This window comes from Macaca thibetana, chromosome 5 (assembly GCF_024542745.1).
Source record: "Macaca thibetana thibetana isolate TM-01 chromosome 5, ASM2454274v1, whole genome shotgun sequence".
NCBI classification, from domain to species: Eukaryota; Metazoa; Chordata; class Mammalia; order Primates; family Cercopithecidae; genus Macaca; species Macaca thibetana.
In genome coordinates this window covers 164,527,699-164,543,546 of record NC_065582.1, presented here as the reverse complement: position 1 = coordinate 164,543,546, position 15,848 = coordinate 164,527,699, and the positions used below count along the sequence as shown (strand labels likewise).

Below are 15,848 nucleotides of genomic sequence, written 5' to 3'. Positions count from 1 at the left end.
AATATTATAAGAAGGCATGAGAATGTAGATTTTTTGCCTAAAGGGTTAAAGAATTGTTTTAAGTTAGAATAAAGCTAAAGGTTTGAACAGTTGTGGAAGGTTTGAAAAAATTGTGAGAGATTCTGTGTGCAAACATATTGGCTAAAATTAAAGGGGTATTATTCAGTTTTTCCAAAAATTAAACATTGGAATAAAAGCACCACAGGTTTTCCTCAGAGCACTAATCTGCTCTTTCACAAAAATAAAGGGTTATAAAAGTTTTATAAGAATCTTATGGTTAAACATTAAAATTGGGTAAATATGTCCATATGATTTTATTAAAACTTGGGTTTCAAATTAATAGTACATTAATGTAAAGGTAAAATTTGGCTTATTTGGTATAAAAATCATACAGGAAGCATTATCAAATGTGAAAGTGTTTTCCTTTCTTTGACTATATTTACATAAATGTGTTATTGGTATATGTTCCAAAGTTATGGGAAACTCCTATAATTCTAATATGATTTAGTGTGTTAATAATTATCATTGTTCTGTAGAATTTTGTATGCCACAGAAGTAACCAAATTTCCTTATCAATTGTGGCCTTAATAGTGGCTGTCCTAAAACTTCCACAATCGCTCAGACAATCATTGTGTTTTAATCCTTTTTAGGTGATTTATAATCAACCATAGAACTCTAGCAGGTGTTCTTAAATGCAGGTTTTCTGATAACTTTGTAGATTGTGACATCAGAATAAAGAAAAACTCTCAGAACTCTCACAGAGAGCTGAAATGTTCATAACTATCAAATAGAAGTTAACTACATGGACTAAACTGAAGAAGTGTAATCTTTTTAACTTTGCTTAAAATGCTGCTGATCCTTTGTTTTGCTTTTCAGAGTTAAGAATACTTTTGAGCTATTTACAACTTTTAGCAATTGAGTAAAATATCCTCCTGTGAACAAAATTTGGAGCATATTTGTTTCTCTCTGCCTGACTTCTCCAAAATTTGGAAACTGTGAGTATTCTTAATTTATGGCAATATAGTTACTTGCGTAAGTTTAATAAGAATCTATTTTCTTTTGTAACAGGAGACAATTGGAGAAATTGGTTATTTTACCAAGGCTTTGACTGGAATGGTATGTTTTCCTTTAAGGAATCAAACCTGACTTGTAGGGACAATAAAAACCCTCTGGGGAACTGGACTCATACTTTGCCTATACAGTCCCTGTATAGGGTTTCTGAACTATGGTAATTAAAGAACGTCACTTTCTCACAGGCCCAGGAGCCCAAAGTTATCTTGGGACCTCAAAAAGAAAGGAATTTATCCAACTTATAAGTATTTGAGGGTAAAAACTCATGGAGGGGCTCGGCTTTAAAAAAGTCTTATCTGAGATTCCTTATGTAACAGAGTTCCTTTAAAGCCAATTAAAAAGCCTATGTGAAAAATAACTATTCTTGCTGTACTTTATACAAATAATCAGGCCAATTATAATAAAGCAAATCAGTCTTACTATAATTTGTCTTAGTAAAAATAGGAAACTGGAGAGAAAATTATTATGTTTCAAGAACTATGGTACGCTTGTTATTAAATTCTAGTCTCATTTGTTGTTTTTAAGTTTGTCTCTGCAATTTAGGCTAACCCTGCTTATTCCTGTGAACCAGCCAGTGATCTCTGACTGCTGCTCAGAAGAAACAAGAGGGATGGGTAATATAAAAATCTGGATCAGCATTCTAATTCTGGGCACATTACAATCAACTAACAACCCCATACCAGCTTAGTTTCAACAGCTGCCCAGTTCATAAAAAACCTTCTAATTTAGTTTACTTGGAATAACTTTACTTATTTTGCTTTACTTTTATGGAATATGTTGCTGTTATACTCTTTGTGTAGGAATACAGGACAAGCTTACTGAATGTTTTCTTAAACTGAACACTTATTAATCTTCCAGATATCACCTCTTGTCGAAACTCAAGAGTCATAAATGGCCCTCGCCATAGTGATGCTTTCTGATTGAGCTCCTGTCTACCCCAAACACAAGAGACCCTAATAGTTAGGCAGGAATATCATCGCTTCTATTCAGCCTGAAGAAGTTACAGAATATGGATCTTCGTCCCTCTACAACCTTTAGGATTAAGGGTTCTCTTATAAAAGAGAGGGTGGAAATGTCAGAGGCACGTAAACCGGAGCAACTCCAACTTAAACAGGAGCTGGGTTGGAGCTGGGTAAAATGAGGCTGAAACCTACTGGGCTGCATTCCCAGACGGTTAAGGTATTCTAAGTCACAGGATGAGGTTGGAGGTCAGCACAAAATACAGGTCATAAAGACCTTGCTGATAAACAGTTTGCAGTAAAGGAGCCAGCCAAAACCCACTAAAACCAAAATGGCCAAGAGTGACTTCTGGTCATCCTCACTGCTACACTGCCACCAGCACCACAACAGTTTACAAATGTCATGGCAATGTCAGGAAGTTACCCTATATGGTCTAAAAAGGGGAGGCATGAAAAATCCACTCCTTGTTTAGCATACCATCAAAAAATAACCATAAAAATGTGCACCAGCAGCCTTCAGGGCTGCTCTATGGAGTAGCCGATTCTTTTATTTCTTTACTTTATTGATAAACTTCATTTCACTTTGCACTGTGGACTTGCCTTGGATTCTTTCTTGCATGAGATCCAAGAACTCTCTCTCGGGGTCTGGATCAGGACCCCTTTCTGGTAACATTGTGAACTCAAAATACCTGAGACAGGTGTCAATTTAGAAAGTTTATTTTGCCAAGGTTAAGGATGTGCCCATAATACAGCCTCAGGAGGTCCTGATGACATATGCCCAAGGAGGTAGGGGTACAGCTTGGATTTTTACATTTTAGGGAGATATGAGACATCAATCAATATGTGTAAGATGTACATTTGGTCTGAAAATGTGGTACAACTCGGTCTGGAAAGCCAGGAAGGGGCTTCCAGGTCATAGGTAGATAAGAGACAAACTATTGCATTCTTTTGCATTTCTGATTACCCTTTCACTGAATACACAATTTACAGGAATAACCACCAATGCTTTAGTCTGGCTTAGTGAAACAACAGGGCAAAGGAAGCAATCAGATATGCATTTGTCTCACATGAGCAGAGGGATGACTTTGAGTTCTGTCTGTCCTTTGTCCACAAGGAATTTCCTTGTGGGCACATTGTGAGGGAAGTATGTAGCTTTTTAATCTTCATAGCTATCTTATTTTAGGAATAGAATGGGAGGCAGGTTTGCCCAATGCAGTTCCCAGCTTGACTTTTCCCTTTGGCTTTGTGATTTGCGGGTCCTGAGATTAATTTTCCTTTCACAGTACTCATAACCAAACCCAGCTTTGCAAGCAACCATGTCTTGCAAATATAGGTTCTGATTAGAACAATAGAAATTTATCCATAAAAGCAAACCTACATTAGTCTTATATGCCAAAACAGGGTGAACACACTGATTACAAAATTGAAGATGTGATTTGTTGCATTCTTTGGAATGCATCTGAAGAGTCTTCTGAATACATTTTGAATTTTTTGAAAATACCTGATATAGGTCTTCATCAGTGTCTTCTTAAACCAGATGGCAGCAGCAAATAACAGCCAGCAAGTAATTACAAGCATTCAATTTTATGAGAGAAGGTAGTGGTCCATCTCCATCAATGACTCTACAAATATAGCTTCTTAATACTATGTAAGAAATAGTATAATACCTGTAAATTCACATTCAGTATCTACTTCTAAGCCTCTGGCATGTCCAGTGAAAGGAGGCTGGAAAAAAGCTTTAACCAAAGGCTGCCTGGGGCCTCACATAATACAAAGCTGGGTCAGGTCTACAAAAAAGGTGGAAAGACCACGTTTATCAGCCTACAACAACTAAGTTAATACACACTGTACATGTTTATCAATCAATGTCTCCCACAGCCCAGTTAAAACCACTGCTTAGGAGCTTCTAATGGCTAATAAAAGACATGGCTGTAAACAGATCTGAGTAGGTTAGAAGGGTTCAAGAGAGTTCATACCAAAACTAAAACAAACAAACAAAAAAACCCAAAAAACAAAAAACAGAATTTTATTGGTTACAATCTCACCTTCGTCTAAGACCTAGCAACATGTGGTCATATTTTTAGCACTGGCAGATTACAAACAATGAAAAATTTCTCCTTAAGGAGTTTGCTTTGTTTATACAAACAAATCTATTGAGTTTACTATTGCTTATATTTCAATATAAGCAATAATCCACGTGACAGTATTAATAAAAGTGCTAACAAAAATACAACAAAATTAGCAAAAGTCATGAAATGACTCAAATTTGGAAAACATCATTAAGTGATTATGAACAATCAAATCACCTCTCAGATAAAAGCACTGGGGTCAATATTAAAATAACTAAATGATTATTGGAATCCAAAAAGAAAAACAGATTTAAGATTTGTTTTAAATTTTGGATTGCTGTTGCATGCCTCACTTTCCTTGATGATTTAGTTAAATTCTTGCATCAGATGTTTTCAGTTAATGTTTTTACTTCCTAATTTTTTATGTTCTCAACCAACTTCAGTATGGGCATTCTGAACTCAATGCTTGAAACATGTAAGTCTGTTCTAACATTGTTGATTCTCTATAATGTGACTTATGTATAGACTCCAATCAGCATCTATACCTAAGTTGCCATCTGTATATATTACTAATATAAATATATTAAACGTAGATATAGTTACATTGTTACATTTATCCAAACTATCCTGAAATTTAAAAATCAGTTGCCACCTATTAATGAGCTGAAATATTAATATACGTTTACATTAGTATATAAACCTTGTCACAAAAATACTCATACACAAATCTAATTGTTACCTAAAAATCAGGTTAGTATATAACATTATGTATATAATATGTAGATATGTTTACATTAAGAAAATAACTTTTGGCTGGGCTCAGTGGCTCATACCTATAATCTCAACACTTTGGGAAGCAAGGGTGGGAGGATCACCTGAGGCCAGGAGTTTGAGACCAGTCAGGGCAACACAGCGAGACCCATCTCTACAAAAATAAAAAGAAAAATAGCCAGGCTGCTGGCTTGTTCCTGTAATTCTAGCTACTCAGGAGGCTGAAGTGGGAGGATCGCTTGACCCCAAGAGCTCGAGGTTACAGTGTACCATGATCCCCACTGCACTCCATTCTACGCGACAGAGTGAGACCTCAACTCTTAAAAAAAAGTCATGAAATAAAAGAATCATAAATGCTTCCTTAAGTAGAATATAACCAACTATACCTTATTATGAAACTAAACACTCAAAACAACTAGGATAAGAATAAAGTCTGATACAATTATAGATAATAAACACTGTAAAAGCAATGAAATGTGTTGCCAAGCATGGTGGCCTCCACATTGGCAAACATGATTCTAGCCGTGGGCACAGTATAACCTGCCAGCATGTCCAGCAAGTCAGGAATTCTTTGGATCTTGTCAAATTTCTTAAATTAGGAAAATGATCATGCTGTGATCTCTAAGAAAACGGAAACATTTAACGGTTTAAAATTCTATGAAAAATAGAGAATCTCAGTTATAAATCATAAATGACAAAGGTGGAGGGAATATATTACTCACTTCCTATACACAAATATCAAAACTCGAATTGAAATACTAAGGATGAGTAAGGGATCGTTCATCACTCTCCACGCTATGAGGAACAAAATCCCCTTGAACATTTTCAGTGGAATCTTCATCGTCTTCCAAGTGTTTGATTTCTTTTCCAGTCCTTCCCCACCCCCAGCACCTCGTCTGTTACCTAAAATAAGGCATGTTTAAATGAATACATGTTTTCTGAATGGGCATCATCTTCCGGGAAGGAAAATTCCTCACTTCCTTTGCAGAGGTAGGAAAAAGAAGAAGAAAGTTATCTCCCTAGGTACAGCTGACCAGCAGGTCAAACCGGTTAAACACTGAGCAAAGAAAAAAACGGTGATAAATAAGAATTATTCACTCCATTTCTTATTAGCTTATCTTTGTCATTTCCAAACACCATCTGGTACATAATGTATCAATTTACCAGGAGACCATAAACCAGGAAGTATTTCCAAATCTATCCACTGGCTACTTTATTTCCCCTTCCAGAAAAGAACGTCTCTAAAACTCAAACCTAAAAGGCTTAAAACTATCGGTTTTATTATTGTCAAGCAAAATAACATTTCTAATGCAGTAACCCAGTGAAAAGTGAACATTTACACTAGAATGGGTAATCTCATGATGGCTCAGAGAATCGTTCTCTGTACATAAGCAGTTAATCTCTCAGAATTTAAAGTTTACTAAGCTAAACGGCTTGACTCTTTTTAGCATTTCTTGAATATGTATTTTTGAATCCGATCTGATTCAAACCTTTAGACTTCCACTGAAAAGAGATCAAAGCTGTGTCAATGTTGCAGACGTTGTCTTGCATACGAGGAAACTGAGAACCCCGGTGAGACTCCGGACTGGGGATGGGTTAGGCTGTAGTGTAGCGAAGACCAGTGAGTGAGAACTTTTGCAGCACAGCTGTTTTTAGAATTTTGGAATGGGATTTAATCAATACTTCCGCATGAATCTAAGGAACTTGATCTGTTCCTTAGATAACTTTATCCGTCCAGGATGGATACTCCTGTGTAAGTCAATCTTAATTTTGCGTTTGCTCCTTCCTGAGACATAGCCCCAAATCTTGCACTGGGTGGATAAAGGCAGTATCTGTGATACATTTGTCCATATATTGTTCCTTCGTCGTACCTAGTTACTAAAATCCTTTAACATGATGTTAGTACTGCTGAAAAGAAAACTAATTACCCTATAAAACTGTAACTCTGCCTTCCATTCCACAGATTAGAGAGATGCCAAAGTACAAAATAAAAGTGAGCATAAGAGCCAATATGGAAGAATGTGAACCTTAAATGGTAGCTCTCCATTTGCATTCAAGAATAACTTTTGTGTAGGAATCACCCCTACCTGGCCCCACCAAAAACAGTAAGAAACTTAAGCCCAAATATAATGCAATGAAAAGGCCACAACCATGTTGAAAATAGTATTAACAGGATCCAAGGAATAATGCAAAATTAATGCAATGTAGGGAATTTTTTAGGCATTTCCATTTTCAAAAAACATCCTGAGAGATCCTTTTAAAACCTGGTAGCATTAAAACTAGACTTATAAAATACAGCAACCCAAACATCACTTTGATTTACGTGCCAATATCAATACACTTAACCATGCAATATATATATAACTGACCTCTGTGTAAACTACCCCAAACCGCTAATTTCATTGAAGTAGAACTAAATGCTTGTATTGTAAAATATAAAAATAACAGATTGACACAATAACAAACACCTATTTATTATATTAAATACAAGCCTGAAATGTTAAGTACAGATTCTAAGAAATTACATTTCAGATCCCAAAATGTCCTGTTGGTGCTTCGACAACGAAAACCATGTTTTAGAAAGATTTTATTTCACATCCTAAAACATAGCAACAATTTGGGGATAAAAATAAGTAAAATCCAAAACTTCAAAGTTTATTCCAAATTCTTTTGAATCCCTATGGTGGCTGTAAACAGTTTTTAAATGTTCATAGCTTGAAGGAATGTGAATATCACAGTTTCTATGAATTTCTGCCTAGGAAGCCCAGCAACGTTAAACAGTAGTTTCGTGTTTCCACAGTCCAGTCCTAACATTGCCAGTGCTATCGGTACCCAGCAAGGATCCCTCCTGCCCAGTGCTTTTAATTGGTCCATTCTGAATGGCCAAGTTGAGGCCGTAAGATTTCTGCTGATTTTCAAGTTCAACCACAGCTGGCTTCCTTACCGCATCTTTTTTACTACTGGTTGAAACTGGCTTTTCGAAATGTCTGCTGCTTTTGGGAAGTGTGCTACAAGCATCACTGCTGTCTTGCTGGGGTCGGTTGTACTGTCTCTCTCTGTAGGCTAAATAAGCTCTTCGGCTCCTTGAGTGTCCTTCGTGATTGCCCAGCCGGCTTTTAGGTAAGCCGTTCTGCACGCTTCCTTCCACGCTCGTTGGGACATCGTAGGCATATTCTCTTAGGACTGTGAGTCGGCTTGCCCGGTGTCCTTTACTTCTGTTTTTATGGTGGCGGCTTGAGTGCACATTTGTTCGAAACTGAACTTCTAAAGGAGCCACGTGCATTTTAATATCGTTGTCCATCGAATGTTCTGTCAGACTATTATCAAGTTGAGGGGTGGAGTTCAAAGGTAAAGAATTGGCATGGCACTGAGCTGCAGCCGCCTGTAAGTTTGTTAACTTGCAGCCCTGGGAGGAATTTTTGAAGCTTGAAGCACTTTTGTTTGTGCATGAAGACTCCGCACTGCTATTGGCGCACTTGGACGCCTCTCCATTTGTCCCGCTGGAGTTGGGGGGCTGGACATTGACTTGTACTGAATACGAGCTCCGTCCTGGGCAGCAAGTCATGATCCACGCAAGTCTAACGTCCTCCCTATTAACACAATGGTGGACCATGAAGAACGCACTGAAGCTTAAACATGTGGCTCCAAAAACGAAGCTAAACACCAAGTCCAAAGGGTAATACAAAGAAACAGCCAAAGCCCCAAACATCCACAATGCAACATATAAGAGCAAAGTAAGGCTGGCCCCCAAAAGCTGAGAATGAAAAGTGTGCTCATTTTCCAAGGCTGATGTAGAAATCAGAGACAAAGACATTGAATCCTGATGATTTATTTCTCCATTTTCATTGGCTGCCAATCTCTGTTGCTCCTCCGTGGGCTCCTTAAGCTCATATTTGCGCTCAGGGTGTCTTTTCAACTGAATAAATATGCTCAGAAAGTACATGCAGTTTACAAAAGTGATGAAGCTGGCTGGCCCGTAGAAGGCTCCCAAGGAGGGTTCCCACGCCATCCAGCAACTGGAAAAGAATATGGTAAACCAGATCGATGCTTCATGTTTCAACACGTTATTTAAGAAACTGCAATCACCTCTGATGCCTAGAAACTACTTAAAAGAGAAACAACTGGGTCATATACACAGAGAATACAAAATACTCACTAGGGTGCATTTGGCCGGCTGCCATAATTCTTAATGTTCGCTGCTGCGGTTATGCCGCAGACAATGATAGGGATACCACCGCCAATCAGGTAAAATCTGGAAGGAGGAACCACAGAAAAACCACTCATCACTCCGCTTTTTAACATATTATCTATCATAACATCTCAGTACTTCAAAAGTCATTCCCTGAAGATTAACTATTATTTTTATTCCAGTAATAAGCTGAGAGTTTCGTTCGGGAGGCTGATTTATTAGCAGTAATGTGGTTTTGTTTTGTTTTTTAGATTTCTTGTTTTAAAGCACAGGTCTAGTGAGTTTCCCAGTAGAGGAACGCTGATCAGCTTCTGCCACCTTGTGGCCACGCAAAGTAACACTCTGTGCCTGCAGGTAGGATTTCAGCGTTTTGTGTGTGTGGGGGGAGGGAACTGGCTTCTTTTAGATTCAGCTGGTGAACTGAAAAGTGCCATAGTTCATACAAAAAATGTAACGACATATTAATTACTGATTAATGTTCAGCTCAGCCTGCATGTCCCAGGACTGCCCACTGCTGTGTATCTCATCCCCAGTCCACTGAGATTGAGGTAAGGAGGGTTTCTGGATCCCAGCAGCTTCACAGAGTGCAGAGGCCCTACCTGACCCCTTTTCCACAGAGCAGCAGGGGACAGCAAGGGAAATGATGGTGCAATAAAAGCTGATTGAAACAGAGCAGTGACTGGTCCTACAAAGAAACATTTTGTGGTCATCTCTGAGCTCCTTGATCTCTCTGAAAAAGAAATTTCCGTCCAGGATGGATACTCCTGGGTGAGTCGATCTTAATTTTGCATTTGCTCCTTCCTGAGACATAGCCCCAAATCTTGCATTGGGTGGATAAAGGCAGTATCTGTGATACATTTGTCCATATATTGTTCCTTCGTCGTACCTAGTTACTAAAATCCTTTAACATGATGTTAGTACTGCTGAAAAGAAAACTAATTACCCTATAAAACTGTAACTCTGCCTTCCATTCCACAGATTAGAGAGATGCCAATAATATGTGACCTTCCCCTTCTTCCTGCTATACTAATTCACATCTGCTTCTTACCTGAAAAGAAAGCATTATTTCCAAAATTAATCTTGGGCCCTATCACCCTGTGACTCTTCTTTCAACGTCACCAAACCCCTGGTCTTCTTGTTATTAAATAACCCTATTTTGCATCTTTAAAATCTTCTGTACTGCTTATTTCCAGCCTATACATACATTTTTTTTCAAGTTTCCAGCCTATTTCCAGCCTATATATATAGCCTATATTTCCAGCCTATACACACACACACACACACACACATATTCAAGTTTCCCTACCTTCTAAAACTTTCCTTGAACTACCATTTCTTTTCTCTCTTCCTTCTGCAAACACTAGTACCACGACTTCCTTGCCTTTATCACCTTATTGTTGGCTGTACCCACTTACTACCATGATGCTAAAAATGTCCTCTGTGGGGTCAGATGAGTCTCACGGGCAAATCCCGTGACCCACCCTCCAGACGGCAGTGTTGCCCAGGCTTCCTTAAGCTAAAGGATATGGGGAAAGCAGGGTTAAAGGGCAGAGCTTGAGCAGTCTAATGCAGAGAGGATACTTGTGTGTCATTTGGGGACTGCAAAGAGTTTGAAGCCCAAGCTGCCTTTTCTTTAACTCTGTATCTTTGTTCTCAGAACCTTACAGGAAGGAACAGCTCCTTAAGGTTCCCAAGTTTCAGATTCCCAAGTTTCTGAGCCAAACACCATCATCTCTCATTTCTCTTAATAGAAGTGAGGGAGGTGTCAAATCTCATCCTACAATTTAACTCTGGGGCCACCGAGCACCCCTGCTGCTCCTTGTCAAACACGGAACCACTCTCCCCCAAATCTTCCATGGTCTCGGGTGTTCTCTTTCTGCAGCCAAAAATCCAGTGATTTTTTTCCACAACCCATCTATTAAACACTAGTATGGTCCAAGTATCTATCTTTTCTTAACTAACTTCCCCTTGGGAGATCCTATTCATTATCATGGCTTCAATGATAATGAATAACGTAAGGAAATGTCTCCTGCTCCTCCTACATAATCTCTAGCTTGTCCTCTCTGCTGAGCCCTGGACTTCTAAAAATGTAAACACTCCACAAGAAAGTATTGATGAGCCTACCGCCCCGTTTCCCCTCTCCACGTCTCCCCCACCCACCTGCCCTTTCTGCTTTTCCTATCTTATTTCTCAGTTGATGGAAACACCCTCTGTCAAGCTAGAATAGACAACTCACAGTCTTCTTCAAATTTCTCTCCCTCACACATCTCTTAAATCCAGCTGGACATCAGTCCTAGAGAAACTGCTTCAAGCCTCTCAAACTTGGGTCCTCCTCTGTGTTCTCCATGACACTGTTCTGGTCTTCGTGGTGGCTACCCTAATAACCTCAGCAGAATTCCTTATTCTTGGGGATTCTGATTAGTACTGCATACTAGAGCGATAGCTGCCTTCTAAAATGACACTGTGTCAGGCCACTCCCTTAGTTAAAAGTCTTCAGTGGCTGCCCACATTTTAAATAGGACCCACAGAGGACTCAAAGCCAGCTTCCATCCTGAATTCCTGCTACCTGACACCAAACACCTGAGGTTCCAGCCAAACTGCACTCCTCAAGGTTTCCTCAGCTCACTCTTCACTTTTACACTTTGTCCTGATCACAGTAAGGTTCATGCCAGTGGCCCAGCATTTCCTAATAACCCCCACCCCCAAAATTAATGGCTTCTTGCTTTACATTTTCAAATAACTTATCTCCACTATGCTTCTCACACAGCACAGTCAGTGCTCATGCCTGTCTCCTCCTGCAGACTATAAACTCCCAAAGGGCAAGGGGGTCTTCTCTAAATCCCTGGCCCAGGGCCAGTGACATATCAGGCATTCAACAGGCTTGGTCATCACTGATAGATTTTACTCATCCAGCATGATCATTCATTTACCATTTTTCATATTACAATGGATAGGAAAGACATATTACAAGTCTTTTTGTCCTTTGCACAGAATAATTAAATTGATACATACTTGAGATTATGACCTCAAGGAAATAAAAACAGCTGACAGTTTCATAGGGCCTATGACATGGCCGATCCCATCGTAAGTGCTTTGCCCATTTACTCATTTATTCCTCACAACTCGAGGATGGGAGAATCAGCCCCACTTCTGAGATGATCTTGGAAGGCTCAGAGAGGGTACAGAAGTTGACTGAGGACTCGTCGCTGGAAGGATGCCTAAGCCATTTTCAAAGCCAAAGTCATTTTCAAAACCAGGCAGGTCCTGCGTACAAGTCCGTTCTTTTACTTCCCAAAATTCACTCAGCAATTTTGTTATAATTTACAATTATGCTTCAATGAAAGCAGAGAAAACACTTAATTGACCCTTAAGATAATACAACAAAGATAGGAGATACCTGAGCATTGGTCTTGGTGGGGGTGGTGGTTCATCAGGATCCTGGCATCTTTTAGCTTTTTTAGTGACTTGTTTGTAGATATTTCGAGCTGTCACTCCTACCCATAGTACTGTGGCAAGGGTGGAATAGTGAAGAATTATCCCAACCTACAAGGAAGATCAAAGAATGCATAAACTAAGAAAAAAAATGTTCCTATTACGGCTTATCTCAAAATTGGTAAGTAAGTTTCAGAAGTCTGATTCGAAAGCAGCAGGAAGGCCTATCTTAATAATCAACTCTGTTGCCTGCTAAGGCAACACCACGTTCTAACAGACGCATGACAGGGAATCACGTTCCTCAAATACACAAACCGACAATTGGCTCTAGGAAGCCCACAAGCTACCATTTATACCCAAGATGACCCTTAATAACGGACGGAACTGGCTCCTGGACATTAAACCAAAGGTGTGTTTTTCATAGGTGTGACATTATACATTAGCGTTCATTTTCTTTTTTTTTGAGACAGAGCCTCGCTCTGTCACCCAGGCTAGAGTGCTGTAGTGTAATCTCGGCTCACTGCAACCTCTGCCTTCTGGGTTCAAGCGATTCTCCTGCCTCAGACTCCTGAGTAGCTGGGACTACAGGTACGTGCCACCATGCCTGGCTAATTTTTGTATTTTTAGTAGAGACAGGGTTTCACTATGTTGGCCAGGCTGGTCTCGAACTCCTGACCTTAGGTGATCCATCCACCTTAGCCTCCCAAAGTGCTGGGATTACAGGCGTGAGCCACTACGCCCAGCTTAGAGTTCATTTTCTGACATTCTTTTTAAGGAGGAATATATAGAGGGCACAAATAACCACAGGGCGAAAGCCACAGCACACACAGAGTAAGTTCCAGAGTAAGAGACCTGAGATATAATTCAGAGCTTTTATACATTGTAGCAGTCACAAAGCAATATAATAATATATTGATGGTTAAGACGGGGAACTCAGAAATGAAATTTCCCTTGATTTTTAAACTGGTATTCACCTCTTACCTGCTGGGTGACCTCAGCAAAGTCACATAAGACCTTTAGGTCACGTAAGACCTAAAGTGTTGGCTTCCTCACTTGAGAACCAAGAATATAAAAGTACTATGAGGTTAAGTAAAATTGTCCACATTAAGCATTTAGCAAATCTCCTATACGTGACAAGCAATTAGCAGAAATAACTATATTACTTATTAAGAATGTGATTTTGAGGAAATAACGCAAGCTCTCTGAAATTAACTTTCCTCAATTTAATAGTGGAAAATTATTAATCACCACCTCTGGGGGTTTCGTAGGAACTGAATGGACACAATACCTGGGATATAATAGGTGCTCAGTAAGTATAGGATAACTGCAATATATGCAAATGATATACACTGAAGTTTCTGTTTATCACATGACCTGTATATGAAGGAACTGTAGTTGAGGATGAAATTCTAGATGAAGATGTGAGGAAATGAAAGAGGCTTAAATTTTAGTTTAAGAAAAGTAAATGTCATATGTCACTGCAGTATCAAGGACATAATCCAGCTTTCTTAACCAGTAACTTGCTCTCTTTTTTTAATCATTGCTTTTTAATATAATTACAGGTAAGGCCGGGCGCGGTGGCTCACGCCTGTAATCCCAGCACTTTGGGAGGCCGAGGCAGGCGGATCATGAGGTCAGGAAATCGAGACCATCCTGGCTAACACGGTGAAACACTGTCTTTACTAAAAATACAAAAAACTAGCCGGGCGAGGTGGCGGGCGCCTGTAGTCCCAGCTACCGGGGAGGCTGAGGCAGGAGAATGGCGTGAACTTGGAAGGTGGAGCTTGCAGTGAGCAGAGATTGTGCCACTGCACTCCAGTCTGGGCGACACTGCGAGACTCCGTCTCAAAAAAAAAAAAAAAAAAATTATTACAGGTAAAATTCCATTAATGAAATTCCAAGAAAAAATTTTGTCATTCTAAAGGGATGCCTCTCCAACCTCAAGAAAATCAGAGGTCAATTATAAAAGCATGGACCGCTGTCCAGAGTTTATTTTAATAAGAACAAATCTGCAGCAAAAACTTGGTGACCTGAAAGCCCAAATCTTATTTTGCAGGAGAAAGCCAGGGTGGTTCCTCTCCAGGTAAACCTTGCAATGGCTCTGAGGCTCTGGGAGAAGGGATCACGTCTGGCCCAACTACAAACGTCAGAAACGATCTTCTTAAAGAGAAAAGTGGCTTCGTGGTTCCCATTAGTTTTGTTGACTGCACTGTGAAAGCAAAATTTATACACAGAAGTGGAACAGAGAGCATAAAATAACCCTTTGAGCTGTCTAAAAACCAAATATTTTAAGTAAAAATAGAATAAATGAATTTGATGCACAGAAACCAATAAATTCAAAACAAATCAGATATTGATTCAAAATGGTCAACTCTGCTATTGCTGGGGGTGTCTCTGACACAAAGGTCAAACGAATGAGACAGGGCTTTAAAATACAAAAGGTTAAAAGTAACTTCAACACAGGAGGTGTCAAACAAAGAATTTTCTATAGGGAACAAAACCCATCTTTTAATCACTGAAGTGTTTTCTACGGCATTTCTAAATTTCCAGAGGAGGTTTACTCTTAAAGATACTGAAGCCTGATTATTACTAGTGGAATTTTAGAGGTATGATGACATCTATTAACACAGTCGTGAAAGCAAATCAGTAAATATTCTACAAGATTCGAAAAAGAGTGATTAAAATCTAGTACAAAAGATTTTCCTATCTTTTGGAACGTAGTATTTCCTATTGTATTCTCCATGTGACACTTCATCTACACGAAATATAACCTTGTTACCACATTTTCTTCCAAATAAATCAGAGATGCACATAGCAATTCTGTAAATTGTCTAGGAGTAATCTAATTCATAGAGCATGTAAATAATTAGTTAAATGCAGTAGATTATTATTCAAGAAAGCCACCTTACCTCGGGACACTAATTTCCAAAGTTGTAAAATGGGTATAAAATAATTATCCTAAAAAGTTCCACTCTGTATGTTTGTTATCTAACTATAAACTCTCACAAACTAGCATTCATTTAACCACAAATAAGACTACAACCATGCAACATGCATAGCAGCCGTGCAAAAAAAAAAAAAACTTTATGATGAATACAAGCATACAGACAATGAATACATAAACAATTAAAATTTTAACAGCTTCCATTAATAAGTGCCAGCTATGTATCCAAAAACATATTCTTGCATGTGATTTCACTTCATCCTTTTATCATCACCATTAGGTCAGTGTTAATTTTAAGATACAAAAACAGAGACTAAGACTGAGAGAAGTCATCCACCAGAGATTACATGGTCAATAACATGGCTGTGAGTCAAACTGAAGTTAGATGGTTCCAAAGCCCTTGCCTTTTCTAC

At 38.9% G+C, this 15,848-nt stretch overlaps 1 protein-coding gene and 1 long non-coding RNA gene across 2 annotated transcripts in view; one reads left to right on the top strand and one right to left on the bottom strand.

Annotated features, from left to right (window-relative positions):
- The first annotated feature begins 874 nt into the window (after window positions 1-874).
- Window positions 875-14,836, top strand: LOC126954996 (uncharacterized). Its single transcript, XR_007725781.1, has 3 exons — window positions 875-995; window positions 9,311-9,413; window positions 14,548-14,836. It is a non-coding gene; the product is annotated as an uncharacterized LOC126954996 (long non-coding RNA).
- ADGRA3 (adhesion G protein-coupled receptor A3) overlaps window positions 7,320-15,848 on the bottom strand; it is a 130,525-nt gene continuing 121,996 nt past the window's right edge. The window contains exons 17-19 of the mRNA XM_050791113.1: window positions 12,457-12,602; window positions 9,027-9,122; window positions 7,320-8,886 (exon numbers count right to left, since the gene is read on the bottom strand). Coding sequence (XP_050647070.1) covers window positions 7,644-8,886; window positions 9,027-9,122; window positions 12,457-12,602 — 1,485 coding nt within the window. The 3' untranslated portion in view covers window positions 7,320-7,643. The remainder of the gene's footprint in view (window positions 8,887-9,026; window positions 9,123-12,456; window positions 12,603-15,848) is intronic.